This window comes from Malania oleifera, chromosome 6 (assembly GCF_029873635.1).
Source record: "Malania oleifera isolate guangnan ecotype guangnan chromosome 6, ASM2987363v1, whole genome shotgun sequence".
Taxonomy (NCBI): Eukaryota; Viridiplantae; Streptophyta; class Magnoliopsida; order Santalales; family Ximeniaceae; genus Malania; species Malania oleifera.
Genome location: NC_080422.1, coordinates 91,180,127 through 91,194,815, shown reverse-complemented (window position 1 = coordinate 91,194,815; position 14,689 = coordinate 91,180,127). Strand labels below are relative to the sequence as shown.

The 14,689-nt window shown below is 40.1% G+C and overlaps 2 protein-coding genes across 2 annotated transcripts; one reads left to right on the top strand and one right to left on the bottom strand.

Annotated features, from left to right (window-relative positions):
• Positions 1-4,821: 4,821 nt before the first annotated feature.
• On the bottom strand, positions 4,822-7,570 carry LOC131157330 (senescence/dehydration-associated protein At4g35985, chloroplastic-like). Its single transcript, XM_058111392.1, has 5 exons — positions 6,643-7,570; positions 5,786-5,916; positions 5,471-5,637; positions 5,253-5,337; positions 4,822-5,123 (listed from the first exon to the last, which is right to left on the bottom strand). The coding sequence occupies exons 1-5, from the start codon at positions 7,381-7,383 to the stop codon at positions 4,964-4,966; spliced, it is 1,284 nt and encodes a 427-aa protein (XP_057967375.1). The 5' UTR covers positions 7,384-7,570; the 3' UTR covers positions 4,822-4,963.
• Positions 7,571-12,627: 5,057 nt separating this feature from the next.
• Positions 12,628-13,923, top strand: LOC131158704 (uncharacterized). The gene is made up of 2 exons (XM_058113566.1): positions 12,628-13,089; positions 13,174-13,923. Exons 1-2 carry the CDS (start codon positions 12,628-12,630, stop codon positions 13,921-13,923), a joined length of 1,212 nt encoding a protein of 403 aa, XP_057969549.1.
• Positions 13,924-14,689: the final 766 nt, after the last annotated feature.

The window sequence follows — 14,689 nt, the reverse complement described above, 5'->3', positions numbered from 1 at the left end:
TAATATTTCTTAGAAAATATTATGTTAGAAATTTGGAATAAACAATTAGAAAATAAATATTTGACTATTATAAACAAATTGGAATAATCGTAAATGTAAGTAATATTTCTTACATTATAAAGTCCTTAATGTCGATTTCACAATTATGGAAAAAATATCTTGATGCATATTTAGTTTTTGGAGTTATAATATTTAGTTATCCAAAATATAAACAAAGGGAACAAATAATAGTTAGAGTAGTTGCAACCGATAGATCAAGCATCTACAAAAAATTATGTTAACATTATTAGTTAATAATTTTCAATTAATATTTTTAATTAAAATTTTTACACGTTACTATATTTCAACATACGATTATTGTACAAAAAAATAGTATATAATTATACTATGTTAACATTTTAAATTAATGTTTTCTAATTAACATTTTCATTTATAATTTTTAAATTTTTGTATTAAAAAACTAGTAAATGATTATTATAACATTTTAATTGAAATTATAAATTATAAAGACAATGCCTAGGCAATCAACACATATCACTTATACATACAATTTTGTTTTGCGTAGGTCTTTTCTCTTTCCCGAGCACAAATCTAAATGGCAGGAAGCTCAAGCAGTGCTTCGGTGACGGTATTGGTATATATAAGGGGAAACATTATAACCGGAGACGCTGGTGTTAGTTATAGTACTCCTCCAGTTCGACCTATTCGAATTGGCCATAGGTGTATATTACATAAATTGTATACGAAGATATACAAATATTTACATATTGATCCAGATCAATATGCATTGTGGGTGACCGCAAGATACCCTATCCGAGGGTATAATGATACAGTCATCCATGCGGCTGTTCCCGTAACTGACGATTACGGTCTGCGCATCGTGTTGGATGCACACTACGTAGGTACGACATATTTAACTGTGCAGTTATATGTCAAAATGATTTCTCACATGGGTGTCGACATGGATAGGCAAATGGGAACGTATATCGAGCATGTGGTCGAAGCGGAAGAAGACACCCAACAGACACGTCCTTATGATATGACTGTAGGTGAAGGTATTGAACCATACACAAGTGGGGATGTTGATGGGATGCCTGTTGTGGATTTGAACGAATGTCCGGGATCGTCGTTCAAGCCATAGATGTACGAAAGACCTATTCTTGACACGAATGATCATGGTGTTTGCGAAGAAGTTCCAACAAAATGTACAGGATCATTGTTCGCACACGTTCCACCTACCTCATGGGGAGGCGACCGTCACACTCCAAGACATCGTCGTTTTGTTTAGGCTGTCGATTGATGGGCGACCCATCACTGGTAGTACTGCCGAGCCAGCAGAGGGACCTACAAACCGTTAGGGACGACTCACCCTGCACACTTTATGCAAGCATTTGTTAGGAGTCGTTCCACTTAACAGCGAGTTGGTTGGTGCACGCATCCGTATTCGGTTCCTCGAGGGGGATGTGTTTCGCCAGCTCCCTCCAGATGCAGATGCAAAGACTATAGCATGCCACGCATGAGTCCACCTGTTGCTTTTGATATGTGGCTTGATATTTTGTGAAGTTTCGGAGAGCTACGCGCATATGATGTTCCTTCCACTCCTTGTGGACTTGGGAGCGTGTTGCTCGTACAGTTGGGGGTCCGCGACTTTGGCGTGGCTACATAGGGAGATGTGTCGCGCCGCTCACCACTCAAAGACACAGATTGCAAGCCCACTTTGCCTACTATAGGTTTGGGCCTGGGAGAGATTTCTGTCCTTGGCTCCTACACGGTGAGGTTTCCTGTAGATTCAAAGGGGCCAGGATGGTCGCCTGGTTGACCCACTCCCACTCGCATACCAGTTAGTACCAACATCATCTATCCCTCCTCATTCACTCTATAAGTACTACGAATACTAATTCATAGTACTTACTAGTCATTACATTCGGAAACTTATGTTTCATCTTATACAGATGGAGGAACGACTTGAGGGCACTGACGGTTGCGCTACATACATTGCCCTAGTACATGTTCAAGTTGGACATGCACCGGGAGCATGAGGTATAATGCAGTTAAAGTATAGCATATAGTACTTTTTTTCTTTTTTTCAATTATTAGTTGGCTTAACTTTTTTTTTATGTTTAAGTGCAGTTCCTATGGAGGCCCTACACGGCTGAGATTCTAGCCGACCTACCTCCTAGCTATGCAGTCGGGAGTGACTTGTGGGTAGCCCGAGTGCCACTCATATGCTTTCATATTATCGACGAGAGTACATCGTAACAGGAGTGGTGGAGGATGGTCCGATGCATCCGGATGACCCATACTTCACATGGTATAGGTCCATCACATGTCGTTTCTTCGACAAGACCGCTGCTGTATATTTGAGTCTTGTAAGAAGACTTTGACCCACAATTCCTTTTCTTATGTATACATTACGATTTGCATGGGTTAACCAAATATTTTCATATTCTGCAGGCTGACATAGTATACAAGGCAAATTAGATCTCGTCAGATCCTGCTATTAACCGATTGATGAGTGCTACATTGGACCTTGTCTACGAAGACGGTCGACGGATCCCAACTACTCGACCTAATGTACCAGCATAAGGAAGTCAACTAGCTCCAGTACAAGGAGGACGACATGCCTCCTCTAGTCGTCCATTGAGTCTCATCTCCTCGCCACTGGTTGTACAGGCGAAGTACGTGTTCAGTCCGTCAACACTATATGCGTCTTCCACTGCAGCTGATATTGCGGGACCATCCAGTAAACCGGCTAACACCCCATCTGACTCTGCTGCCACCCCATTGATGTCATTTTGATTGGAAGACCTTTTCAATGGGGAGGAGGTCGATGCACAGACTATGCCGCTTCGTTCTTGTCCAAAGACATCATATCAATTCTCACCGCGTGCGCTTCGCATGGATGATGATTACGCAGTACTTCTTGGCGGAGATGATCCACATCCAGGATGATGGGACAGGACACCTGATGCAGATGACCAGCAGGGAGAGGACAGATGCAGACGGTAGCCACCACGACCCCAGAGACAACCTCGCTGTGACACCGAGTAGTTTAGCATTTTTTTATTTCATTTCATTTGTATGTATATCATTGATTATTTTTTATTTTATTTGTACAATATTGATTTTTTTTTTCATTTGTATATCATTGATTATTTTCATTTCACTTGTATCGCATTTGATTATTTTCATTTCATTTGTGTAGTCATGTGTCTTGTGGACACTTCATACTCTTGAACTTAGTCTTTGAGTTTATTTATTTATTTATTTTATATGCCTGCTTAGTTGTTTGTTTGTTTTTGTGTGACTAGTTTTTATTTTGGTCCAATAAAATAATTTGTTTCGCGAGATATTTGACTTACCAACTACCGTACAAATTAATGGATTTCAAAATTAACTCAAGTGAATATAAGAATCAAATTAAATTGAAATGAATAAAATTACTTTTATTTAACTAAATAGTGAAAGATTAGACCTTTGCTCCAAAGAATTAAATACTGCCAAATGTTGCAACATGCAAAGTGCGGAAGCCTTAACCCAAAATGACAATGGATAGAAATTTTTTGTTATTTTAAGTTTGAATGATATCGCAACATCTAGAAGTGTCAGAATTTGTTATAAGTTAATTAATAATAATTTGAATTTAAGACCTATATTTTGAAACCATACCCATGGAGGTCACGGGTTCGAGACATGGAAACAATCTCTTACAAAATGTAAGGTAAGGCTAAGTACTATAGGCCCATTGTGGTCCACTCCTTCCCTAGACCCCACATACGCGAAAGCTTTTTGCACCGAGCTACTCTTTTTTTCTTTCTTTCGTTTTTTTAAATCATACCCCGAGTCTCTAGCATTAAGTAAGAAAGAAGTAGATATTCTCATGCCCATGATAAAATTGAAAATAACTATTTCACATCTATTCCTTATTATGAATTATAAAAAATTTTAAGATTTTTATTTGATGTATGATAATAACATTTTTTTAATACAAATTGCAAAATTCTTCTATTATAACTATTTTATTCCTATGAATAACTATTTTGAAAATCAAAACATAACCTTAATAATCCTACATTCCATATTTTTTTCATTAATAAAATATCAAATAATAAATCTATTCTCAATCTATAAGACAATGCTTTTATATTTTATATTTTTCATATATGAATTTTTCATTCATATAAGTAATTAAGGGAAAAGAAGATGATTTTCACCATCCTTTTTCTTTCAACACATTTCAAAAAAAAAATCCCTCCAAATTTACAAATAACCATTTAATCATTACTTACAAACTATCTTCATTTTTCAATACCTAATTCATCCTTCAATAAACTGTAAATTGCGCATTCAAAAAAAATACTTTGAAGGTATAATAGTAAACTTAATTGTACACCTCTCAAAAAATTTAAAAAAAAAAAAAAAGAAAAAAAAAAAAGAATGGAAAACTTGGACATGCCCTCAAAGCTTTGTGTTTGAATTCCGAGAGAAGGGAAATGGGATGGCTGGTAAATCTCGCAGGACGAACCTACGAGACTTAATTGGATAAGAAACAAATCTCGCAGTTTGGTCCTGCAAGATTTGCTCAGCTACTATGCCACGCGTCACCACGAGAAGCGATGGACCTTTAAATCTCGCAGCATCAAGCTGCAAGATTATGTGAGCATTAGTTTGGAAATTTTTTCCCAAATAGAGTCTTATTTAATATTTTATTTTATTTTAATAATAAAACGGGAAAAAACTCCAAGAGTTTTGTGCACCCGGTTGCCTTTTTTTTTTTTTTTGTTCAACCAAGTTGTCCATGAAATGCACTGAACTGTTTCATTTCTGAAAATTTACTATTTTTATATTTTTTATTAATGAAGATTACGAGGGACCTTGCTTACATAGAAAGACTCTACCATAAATAGATTACATTTATGTTGTCCAAGTTTTGTTGTACCAAATCAAAGCAGCTTATGGGCTCTCAAACTTTTCTATTCTTAGCAGCATTTTTGATTCCCGAAGAAACAGAAGATTTCGGAGTCATGACCTTCCGGATCTTAGAGATATTCCAGGCTGTGGATGCAAAGTTCCCTGCAGTTGCTAGCACATGATCGGTCGTCTCCCCCGCGCTTTCCCCAAACCTGTTGCACAAAGTGGTAATGATGTTAATTATTCATTTTATTGAACATGAAAATTAAGAAATGAATAGAAATAAGCAACAAAGATCTATACATTATGCACCACTTTTTCTTTTTTTTTTGGGTCATTACCTATTGGAGACCATTCTAGTTGCAGCTCCTGAGGTAGCCGTGAAAGCTTGTTTTTCTGCAGCTTCAAGAGCATCCAGAACCTGGTCTGCATTGATTTAAGATTGAAAGTTTGGTGAGTGGGGATTAATCATCATCTCTTCTTAAAAATGATGACAAGATTGAAATTTCTGTAAGTTTTTGAAAAAATGTTAGTAAGTAAAAGCAAAATATTCACTTACTGACAGCATCCAGGGAAGCCAAGAGAACCTCCCCAGGGACCATGGCTAGGAATTTCTTCCCTGCCTTAGATTGAACCACAGGTGCCATAATTGCTCCACTAGCACCACAAACACCATCCAGCATTGATTTGCTTAGCTTCTCTGTCATCTTGGACAACTTTCTCGCACTATAGACATGGTAAACAGCAAAAAGACACATCAATCAAACCTTTTGACTTTTGGGAAACATTATTGCTTTGTCTAAATGTAATATATTCTACCCTGTACTTTTCGTTGTTAAAATTTCCATACACATCATTCATGCATTGGCATTACCGTTTCAAGCTTTTATTGAGCATGGTCTTATTTGGGGCTGCTAGATTTCTGCTGTTGAAACTTGCTGTTGCGGGAACGCCATATCTCTTCTCCCCATGACGAGAAAGAATCGTCTCTCCTCCTTTATTAACCTGCTTTCTCACACTTTTTGAGTTTGATTTATAATCCTTGAAATCATTTTTGCACATTAATAATGAATTATTGAGGCTTCTGTGAATAGACCTAGAATTATGCACTCATTCAAAGCAAATTGAAAGGAAAAAAGCAAAAGGAGAACAATGCAACGATTTTACATGGTCTGACAGTATGCCTACATGCACCGAATCTATGCAAAATCTCCACTATATTAGTAGAGTCAAAGGAGTTCTTTATGACATTTATAAGTTTCTCCACCTTTTAAAATAATTGGTTCAGGATGTATTTCAGTGAAAGCAAGATACATTTGAAATGGGTATGAATGATCTTTGGGCATCACTTAATTTGGAAATTAGAAATAAAAATAACCAGGAACAGTAAAGAACATCTTTCTATGGAGAATGGTCATTTCTTCACTTTGTTGGACCAGTATTATTTTGCCTCTGATGTATATATATGGCTATAGATGGCATGCATGTTTTATGTTTTGAATAGGAAAACAGAGTCAAAATATTAACACTTATGTTTGGGTGAGAAATAAACTCATCTGAATCTTATTAGTTCTACATTTTGGCTCCATATCCTCATTTAATTCAAGAAAAAAGAGGGGATTCTTTCTTCTTTTTTAGGTATCAAACAGAAAAGTGGCATGGATTTTTTATCCTGAAAGAGTTTTTTTTATGTCATTGTGCATGTTCTGTGTTTATAATTTTAGAACGGACCTGCTTGGCATAAAGATTGCTGCACATGAAAATCCCCTTAACAATCTGACCAGTGCCTTCTGCAATTGCCTTGGCCAGAACCCCATTGTAAGCTTCAATCCTGGGAGCAAACTCCCTCCAGTCAAGACCCCTGTCTTCAGTTGACGAACTGGAAATGGAAAAGCAACAGTGCTCCTTCAGAAGTGAATCCAGAGAGCTCAAACTCCCACCACTCTCCCCAGAGAAAGACACCCCATAGCTCAAAGGCTCACCATCTTTCTGATCCATCAGCAATGAGAACAAATAATGGTGAGAATCAACCTTCACTACTGGTTCATCCTTCGTCAAAGGCCACAGAAGATCATCTCCAATTTGGATTATGTTGGCAAGAAGCACATCATTTTCTGAGAGCCTGATAAACTTAAAATCACCTCTGGCCAGTTCCACAGCTTCCCCTGTTTCAATCAAATAGAGGGTGCATCCTGGGATTTGTAGCAGAACAAGATGTTTCTGATTATTGAGCTCCGGGTTTATGGGATATGTTCCGAGAGGATACAATTCAGATGCAGGCTCTATCATATTTCTGGGCCCTGAGTTTTCTGCACATAGAGGAGGAGGAGGAGCTAATTCACCATATGAGGGGAGCTTTGCGGAAGGGGAGGTTTTGGTTCTTCTGGGTCTGAAGCAGTTCATTTCGTCTCTCCTTTTTTCCTTTTTTTCTTTTAATGTTCTTGATTGCACAGAAGAGAATTTCTGTTTCATTAATGGCGTAGGATGGAAATGGGAAAAGAGCACAAGCAGAGAGATGAGAAGACTCAGAGGAGAATATCTTTTGGGGTTATGCAGAGATGGAAAGGAAATGGCTCATAAGCAGAGAAAGCTGTGGAGTTGGGCTGTGATTGATTCTATGCTTGCAACTTTATTCTATTCTTGGTGAATTACTTCTCCTTGAAGGGGTTCAACTCTACAGGCCCCTTGAACTTTGAGGGAGGGAAAGAGGATCCAATGACCGAAAGGGATTCTCCCTTTAGACCTCATTTTTCATAATTTAATATGCTTTATCATCAATATTAATCTTAAATTCGTGCAATGTAATAATAATAATAATAATATTTAATATAAATATTAATATTAATCTTAATTATTTTTATTTTTTTTTATTACATAATAACTCCTGCTATCAACAAACCTTTTGGACCCTTGATCTTGCAGTTTATTCATAAATACAGTAAAATTGTTTTTGGATGACAATTTTACTAAACAAAATTAAACAGTATAGACCTTTGATTGTACTGATTAGAAGTATATGAATCAAAATCAATTTTAATTATTAGCACAAATGATTGGCTTACCATTTCACTCTTTCTATCTTCTTGACTTTAAAATTTGTTTCATGTTCTTATCACAGTTATTCAGTACAAAAAATATTCTGCTGCTTTTCCTCACTGTTTACTCTTTGTTTTATTGTATGGTAGCTCATATTCTTGGAGTCTCCTTAAAAATTTTTAGGGTAAATAATTACCAAAATTCTACCTTTTTTTTTCAATTTTTTGAAATTTACATAGATAAATTAGAAAACAACAAAAGATGTATTATTTTTTTTTTTTACAAATTTAAATTAGAAAATAAACAGACATTATTGTAATTATTTTAAAAACTAGAAGTGACAAATAAAAATGTTTTTCAACTAAATTGGGCCTAAATTTTTTTATTTATTTTTACAATATGCTTATAATTGTGTTTGATTTGGTTGAGATTAAATTTAAGCAACATGACCTCTTGACAAGATAAAATATCGTTGTTGTTTCATTATTATTATAAATTCTTTGGAGGGTGTTTCTTTGGCAGCATTTTTTTAATATTTTGCGATATCTATGACATTTTATTTTCACGTCTATTTGAGTATAGGTGTTTCACAAGGTGGGGACATTTTTTACATTCTTGGGAGTGAAAATATTTTCATAAAACATAGGCATTCAAATTTCATCGTTTTACCAAGTGGCCAAGTGGGTATCACATCAACGTTCTAATCGGTATCGAACAAATCAATGATCATGTGATATATATATTGTGAACTTTTGTTCATCCTTCAAATTTTGGAAGCTATCTCTTTCCCTTGAATGTCAGCTATAATATATTATTATGTTATCAATTTTCATCAATATATATTCATAATGAGCATTGCAGTCCCATGCATAAGATTTAGATTGAAGATCTAATCGAGGCACATTTTTTATATTATCATTACATTATAGTTTTTTTAATACAATTGATACACCCAAAATAATCCGGCCAATGAGAGCAGGTCAACACCTATCTTGCAGGTCAGACATTCTGACGAGTAATCAACTCCAACCCAATAAAGAGGAGGAGAGATCCACGCTAGCGGCTTAAATAGCCAAGTGATGGGCGCAAGCCCTTTATGACTGGGGAGCAATTCACGCCCCCGCGCAATAAAGACAAACCAACCAAGGGTCAACTCGAGCCCCTATGAGAAAGGATCTGGAGAAGAGGTCAGGATAAGTCATTCAACTCATTCTACTATTACATTCAGCCTCTCTAAAAGCATTTCTCATACTTAGGCATCTAAGTGATCCCCCAGAGTACACCCCAGGTCCTCCAAGCCTTTCTTCTCTTCCCCTTTCAGGTCAGCAGAAGTCAAAGGAGCAACTCAGCTAATTTTACCCTGCAACAGTTGACGTCGTCTGTGAGAACCTGCTTTTAAGAGGCGATCATATCTTGCCCTCGACTTTCGACAATGTCGACATCACAGAGTTCTACCTCCATCCCTGCTGCGAGAAAGGAATCGTCCCAGTCCATCCACTCCACACCCGCAGAACCATCGGGTGTCAATAGAAGGAATTCCTCGCCTTCCAAAAGGAAATGAAGGATATGTTCAACCAACTCTTACAACAAAAGAGTTAGGAAGGGCACGTCCTCCACCAATAGTAAGAGAGCCCTAGTACAAACAAGAAAGCTAACAAATCAAAGGAGAACGAGGAAAAAATCTACCTCAACAAGAAGGTAGAAGCTACAAACAGCATGGATGTCAACCAACAAAGATCCACGGAACTCGAAGAAAGGATCAAGAAAATAGATCACATAGAAAAGATGATGAAAGAAGGCAAAGCCAAACCCTTCTACGGGGAAGCATCCCTAAAGACCTCAAAGCCACCATTCAACAAAGAGATTATGGAGGCTCCCCTGCCAAGCAGATTCAAGATGCCCACTTTCGAAAGGTACGAAGGTCTATCTGACCCAATTGATCATCTAGACACCTTCAGGATACTGATGCAGCTGCAGGGTGCTCTGGATGCCATCATGTGCCGGGCTTTTGCAACAACCCTTAAGGGTACTGCAAGAGATTGGTACTGAACTCTGCGACTAGGATCGATCGGTTCCTTCTCAGAAATGGAACAGCTATTCACCGGCCACTTCCTTAGTAGCCAGAGAATTTCTAAAACAATGGACCATCTCATGAGTATGGCGCAAGGAGAGCAGAAGACTCTAAAGAAATTCATGCACTGCTTCAACACGGCAACCCTAGAAATCCGCAACTTAGACATGGGGGTGGCTTTAGCAGCCTTGACAACAACTCTTCAGCCCGGAAGTTTCTTATACTCTCTAGGGAAAAAGTCGTCGGTAGATATGGGGGAGCTAATGGCTCGGGCACAGAAATACATCAACCTGGAGGAGATGATGGACACAAGAGGAAGTCGCATAGAACAGAAAAGGAAAGGTAATGGCAGAGAGACAGGAGAATCCTATAGATCCGTGAAGAGACAAGAGAATAGTGCACTACACGCAAGCCCAAAGTTAAGAGGGCAACCCAGTAGGTTCTCCACCTACACACCCCTGAACGTACCGCGATCTAAACTGCTGATGCAGATCAGAAAGAAGGACTATGTTTCGTGGCCCGAACCCATACGAACACCTCTTCACAAGTGAAACATGTCCAAGTTCTGTGCATTCCATAGGGATCATGGCCATGACACAGAGGAATGCATCTAGTTGAAGAAAGAAATTGAAGCCCTAATACGAAGGGGATACCTGTCAAAGTTTATAAAGAAAGAAGATCCATAAAGGGAACCTCTCAAGTAGAGGAGCTCCAGCATAAAAGAGAAGGAAGAGCAGATTGTAGGGGAAATTGCGGTGATCTTTGGAGGATACGCTAGTGAAGGAGATACTGGAGGTGCTCGAAAAAGGTATGCTAAACAGGTGCTCTCGTTGGAGAAGGGAGAAACAAGTAGCAAACGGCAAGGAACGACTCAAGTCGGTCTCGACCCCCCTAGTCGGATTCGGTGGAGACATTGTTCACCCCTTGGGTACAATCACGCTACCGGTGACAATAGGGACGACCCCGCAGCAAGTTACTATGCTGACAGAGTTTCCTGTGGTCGACCGACCTTTGGTGTACAATATCATATTGGGCCGCCCTTTCCTTAATGCAGTCCAAGCTGTAACGTCAACATACCACCTCAAAATCAAATTTCCTACACCGTATGGGACAGGGTTTGCCAAGGGAGATCAAGCAGTTGCTCAGAGCTGCTACGTAATGGCCCTAAAAGGAAAGATGGAGGCAAAAGAAACCCTAACGGTGGAAGACCTAGAAGCAAGGGGAAAGTATCCCCAGATCAGTACATTGGATGAAGACATCATGCACGTACCTCTGAAGGGCCACCAGGAGAGAAGTGTACAGATCGAAAATCACCTACCTGACACCTTGAAAGCGGAGCTGAGCGAATTGTTGAACGAATTCATTGATGTGTTTGCTTGGTCGACTGCAGACATGCAAGGCATCGACCCTACAGCCATTGAGCATAGGCTGCAAGTTGACCCCAACCACCGACCTGTGAAATAAAAAAAAAAAGAGTTTCACGATGGAGCAGATCAAGATAATCGATGAGGAAGTGACGAAGCTAGTGCAAGCCAACTTCATCAGGGAGGTAGACTACCCGGAGTGGCTGAGCAACGTGGTTCTAGTAAGAAAGCCGAACAGAAAATGGCGCACTTGCATAGACTTCACTGACCTTAATAAGGCGTGCCCAAAGAACAGCTTTCCTCTCCCCCAAATCGACCAGCAAGTGGACTCGACCTCTGGGCACGAGCTCCTCCACTTCATGGATGCCTACTCGGGATACAATCAAATCCTTATGAGTCGAGCAGACGAAAAAAAAAATATCTTTCATCATCGAAAGGGGCTTGTATTGTTACCGAGTAATGCCGTTCGGGCTAAAAAACGCAAGAGCCACATACCATAGATTGGTGAATAGTATCTTTAAAGATCAGCTCGGAAAAACAACAATGGAGGCATATGTGGACGATATGCTAGTAAAAAGCTTGGAAGCAGGGAAACACTGTAAAGACCTAAGGGAAACGTTCGAACTCCTTCGCCGGTACCAAATGAAATTGAACCCCTCAAAGTGTGTGTTCGGTGTTTCTATAGGAAAGTTCCTTGACTTTATGGTGACCCATAGAGGCCTAGAAGCAAACCTGGACAAAATAAGAGTGCTTCTAGAAATGAAGGCCCCGCAGACGAAAAAAGAGATCTAAGTCTTGACAGGAAGGATAGCCTCCCTCAGCAGGTTTGTCTCCTGCTCAGGAGACAAAGGCTTACCTTTCTTCAAGGATCTAAGGAAGAAAAGAGGATTCAAATGGGGGGAGGAACAGACCAAAGCCTTCGAACAGCTTAAGCAATACCTTAGTTCCCCACCCCTTTTAATGAAGGCAAAGACAAGTGAAGACCTCTACCTATATATAGCATCCACAAAAAATGTCGTCAGCTCGGTCCTGGTCCTGGAAGAAGGTAGGAGGCATCAGCCCATATATTACACTAGCAAGGTGCTGAGTGGAGCCGAAAAGAACTATTGTACGGCAGAAAAAGTGGCTTTCTCCATCATCTGTGCTACACGTAAATTGAGGCCCTACTTTCAGGCTCACAAGGTAATTGTGTTAACAAACCTACCAATGAGACAAATTCTGCAAGGGCCAGAGAGTTCGGGAAGGATGACGAAGTGGTCAATCGAACTAAGTGAGTTTGACATACAATACCAACCAAGGCCCGCTGTCAAGGCCCAGGTGCTCGCTGATTTCACAACTGAAAGGCTCCCCGAGTCTGCTGCTAAGTCAGATGTATGGGTGCTACACATTGATGGGTCGTCTAATGCTATTGGAGGGGGAGCTGGATTCATCCTTTCAGCCCCGGATGATAGTGAAACTCTTTTCGCACTAAAATTAGAGTTCTCGGCAACCAACAACGATGCGGAGTATGAAGCTTTGTTAGCAGGTCTGCGCTTGGCAGAAACACTAGGGGTGGCACGAATCAAGGTATCGAGTGATTCCCAGATGGTGGTAGAGCAGTTGAAAGGAGAGTTCGAGGCTAGGGAACAAAGAATGAAGAAGTATCTCGCTAAGGCCCAAGAATACGCGAAAGGGTTCATTTATTTCGATATAGAACACGTATCAAGGGTAGAGAACAAAAAGGCCGATGCACTCGCGAAATTGGCCTTAGCAACCGATTCGGAATGGAAGGACGCTATTTAACTACAGTAGATAGGGAAGCCCTCATATGAGGAGGACAGCATTAACTCGGTGGAATTTGAAATCAGCGAGGAGGATTGGAGGACGCCTCTATTCCTGTACTTCCGGGACGGTTCCCTACCAGAGGACAACAAGGAATCTCTAAAAGGGAGAAGGGAGGCAGCAAGATATACGCTGATAGGCCAGGAGCTATACAGACGGTCTCTAACACTGTCATACCTTCGTTGTCTAAACAATGAAGAAGGGAAATACGTACTAAGGGAAATCCACAAAGGAGTGTGCGGAAACCACTTTGCGAATAGGGCCTTAGCCCACAAAGCCATACGGCAGGGATTTTACTGGCCCACAATAAAGAAAGACGCGCTCGAACTCATCAAAAGATGCGACAGATGCCAGAGGTGCGCAGCAGTACCACACATACCATCTAATCTTCTCTTCCCTCTTACCAGTCCCTGCCCCTTCGCCCAGTGGGGAATGGACATCCTGGGACCTCTACTGCAGGCAACTGGTCAAAGAAAGTTTCTGGTTATAGCGATCGACTATTTCACTAAATGGGTAGAAGTCAAACCCCTAGCCACTATAACAGAGCAAAACATTACGCGCTTCGTATGGACGTCAGTAGTTTGCCGGTTCGGGATCCCATGGGCAATAGTTACTGACCACGGGAGGCAGTTCAACAATGAGCACTTCAAAAAGTTCTGTTCGGACCTATCTATTAAGCTTGTTTTCGCTTCCGTGGCACACCCCCAGAGCAATGGATAGGTAGAGAACATGAACCGGACAATACTGCACGGCCTGAGGACGCAACTCAAATATATGCAAGGCAGGTGAACAGAGGAACTCCCCTCAGTCATATGGCCATACCACACCACCAAGAGAGCGGTAATAGGGGAAAGCCCGTTCATACTCATCTTTGGTGCAGAAGCAGTCATCCTAGTAAAAGTAGGGATCCCCTCCTGGCGAAGGCAATGCTTTAACGAGCAGGCCAACAATGAAGAACTCATATAAGAAATCGACCTACTAGAGGAGAAACAAGATCAGGCAAGCCTGAAAGTTGCAGCATACCAGCAGAGGGTAGCGAAATACTACAACAGTTGCGTCAAAGTGTGGAATTTCCAGCCCGAAGACTTGGTTCTAAGGAAAACGCAAAAAAGCCCAACAGAGTCGGGGTCACACAAGCTAAAGCCAAACTGGGAGGGTCCGTACAAGGTCACAACCGAAATAAAGTCGGGGACATACAAGTTGGAGGATGTAGAGGGGAAAAAGATTAATAATACATAGAACTCGGATATGTTAAAAAAGTATTATTCTCGAAAGTGTTTCTTACAAACGCAGTAATAAAAGATCTGATTATAGTAATTGTACTACGTCAATAAAGTTTAAGAATACATGTATTACAAAAGAAGTTCCAGCTAACTAGCTTGCCTTGCTCCCCTCTCCAGCTTCCTCTTCCTCCCCTTCCTTTTCCTCGTCCAGATCTTCCACGGATTCGGGACTCACGTGGCCATATCCATTTGAGTCACACTGT

What these genes read in the sequence shown, in the direction of transcription:
- LOC131158704 (XM_058113566.1), top strand. Translation starts at nt 12,628, where the DNA reads ATGACGAAGTGGTCAATCGAACTAAGTGAGTTTGACATACAATACCAA. An exon ending in ATATAGAACACGTATCAAGG is followed by an intron (nt 13,090 to 13,173) that starts GTAGAGAACAAA and finishes TAACTACAGTAG; the next exon opens with ATAGGGAAGCCCTCATATGA.
- LOC131157330 (XM_058111392.1), bottom strand. Translation starts at nt 7,383, where the DNA reads ATGAAACAGAAATTCTCTTCTGTGCAATCAAGAACATTAAAAGAAAAA. An exon ending in GGCTTCCCTGGATGCTGTCA is followed by an intron (nt 5,338 to 5,470) that starts GTAAGTGAATAT and finishes AAATCAATGCAG; the next exon opens with ACCAGGTTCTGGATGCTCTT. An exon ending in ACTAGAATGGTCTCCAATAG is followed by an intron (nt 5,124 to 5,252) that starts GTAATGACCCAA and finishes TTTGTGCAACAG; the next exon opens with GTTTGGGGAAAGCGCGGGGG.